This window comes from Phalaenopsis equestris, unplaced genomic scaffold, assembly GCF_001263595.1.
Source record: "Phalaenopsis equestris unplaced genomic scaffold, ASM126359v1 Scaffold185059, whole genome shotgun sequence".
NCBI classification, from domain to species: domain Eukaryota; kingdom Viridiplantae; phylum Streptophyta; class Magnoliopsida; order Asparagales; family Orchidaceae; genus Phalaenopsis; species Phalaenopsis equestris.
The window spans coordinates 1-620 of NW_018205008.1; the positions used below are offsets into that span (position 1 = coordinate 1).

General features: G+C 38.9%; 1 protein-coding gene across 1 annotated transcript; it reads left to right on the forward strand.

Moving 5' to 3' along the window:
- Positions 1–5: 5 nt before the first annotated feature.
- On the forward strand, positions 6–616 carry LOC110034361 (mitochondrial outer membrane porin-like; the record flags this gene model as incomplete). Its single annotated transcript, XM_020738632.1, has 2 exons — positions 6–223; positions 460–616. Coding segments are annotated over 2 exons (375 nt in total), but the record flags the coding sequence as incomplete, so codon positions are not given.
- Positions 617–620: the final 4 nt, after the last annotated feature.

Consider the following 620-nt stretch of genomic DNA (forward strand, 5'->3'; position numbering starts at 1 on the left):
TTCATCAACTTCAGGTTGAGCTACAGTATTTGCATGATTATACTGGTATTAATGCTAGTCTTGGTTTGACTGCCAACCCTGTTGTGAACTTCGCTGGAACAATCGGTTCAAATAAACTAGCCGTTGGTGCTGACGTGTCTCTGGACACCGCTACCGGAAACTTCACCAAATATAATGCTGCTCTGAGCATCACCAATGCGGACCTTATTGCTTCCTTAAATCTGTGAGTTATTGTTAGCTTTTGATTTTGCTGTCTTTAAATGTTATTCATTAAAAAAAGTTTGAAAATTTTTCGATAAATTTGGTAAGGATGGATTTTGAAATCTATAAGTGTTAGATCTATAAATTCACAGGAATTGAGTGGTATTTATGTAAGTGCGCCAAATTAATATTACATTCATTTCAAAATAAATCTAACAGTTACAAAAACTAATTGGAAATCTGCTGCTTCTCCTGCAGTTCCAACAAGGGAGATAATCTGACCGCTTCCTACTACCATCTAGTGAGTCCACTCACGAGCACCGCTGTCGGGGCCGAGTTAACTCACAGTTTTTCGACCAACGAGAACACGTTAACATTCGGGACTCAATATGCGCTGGATCCTCTCACTACAGTAAAAG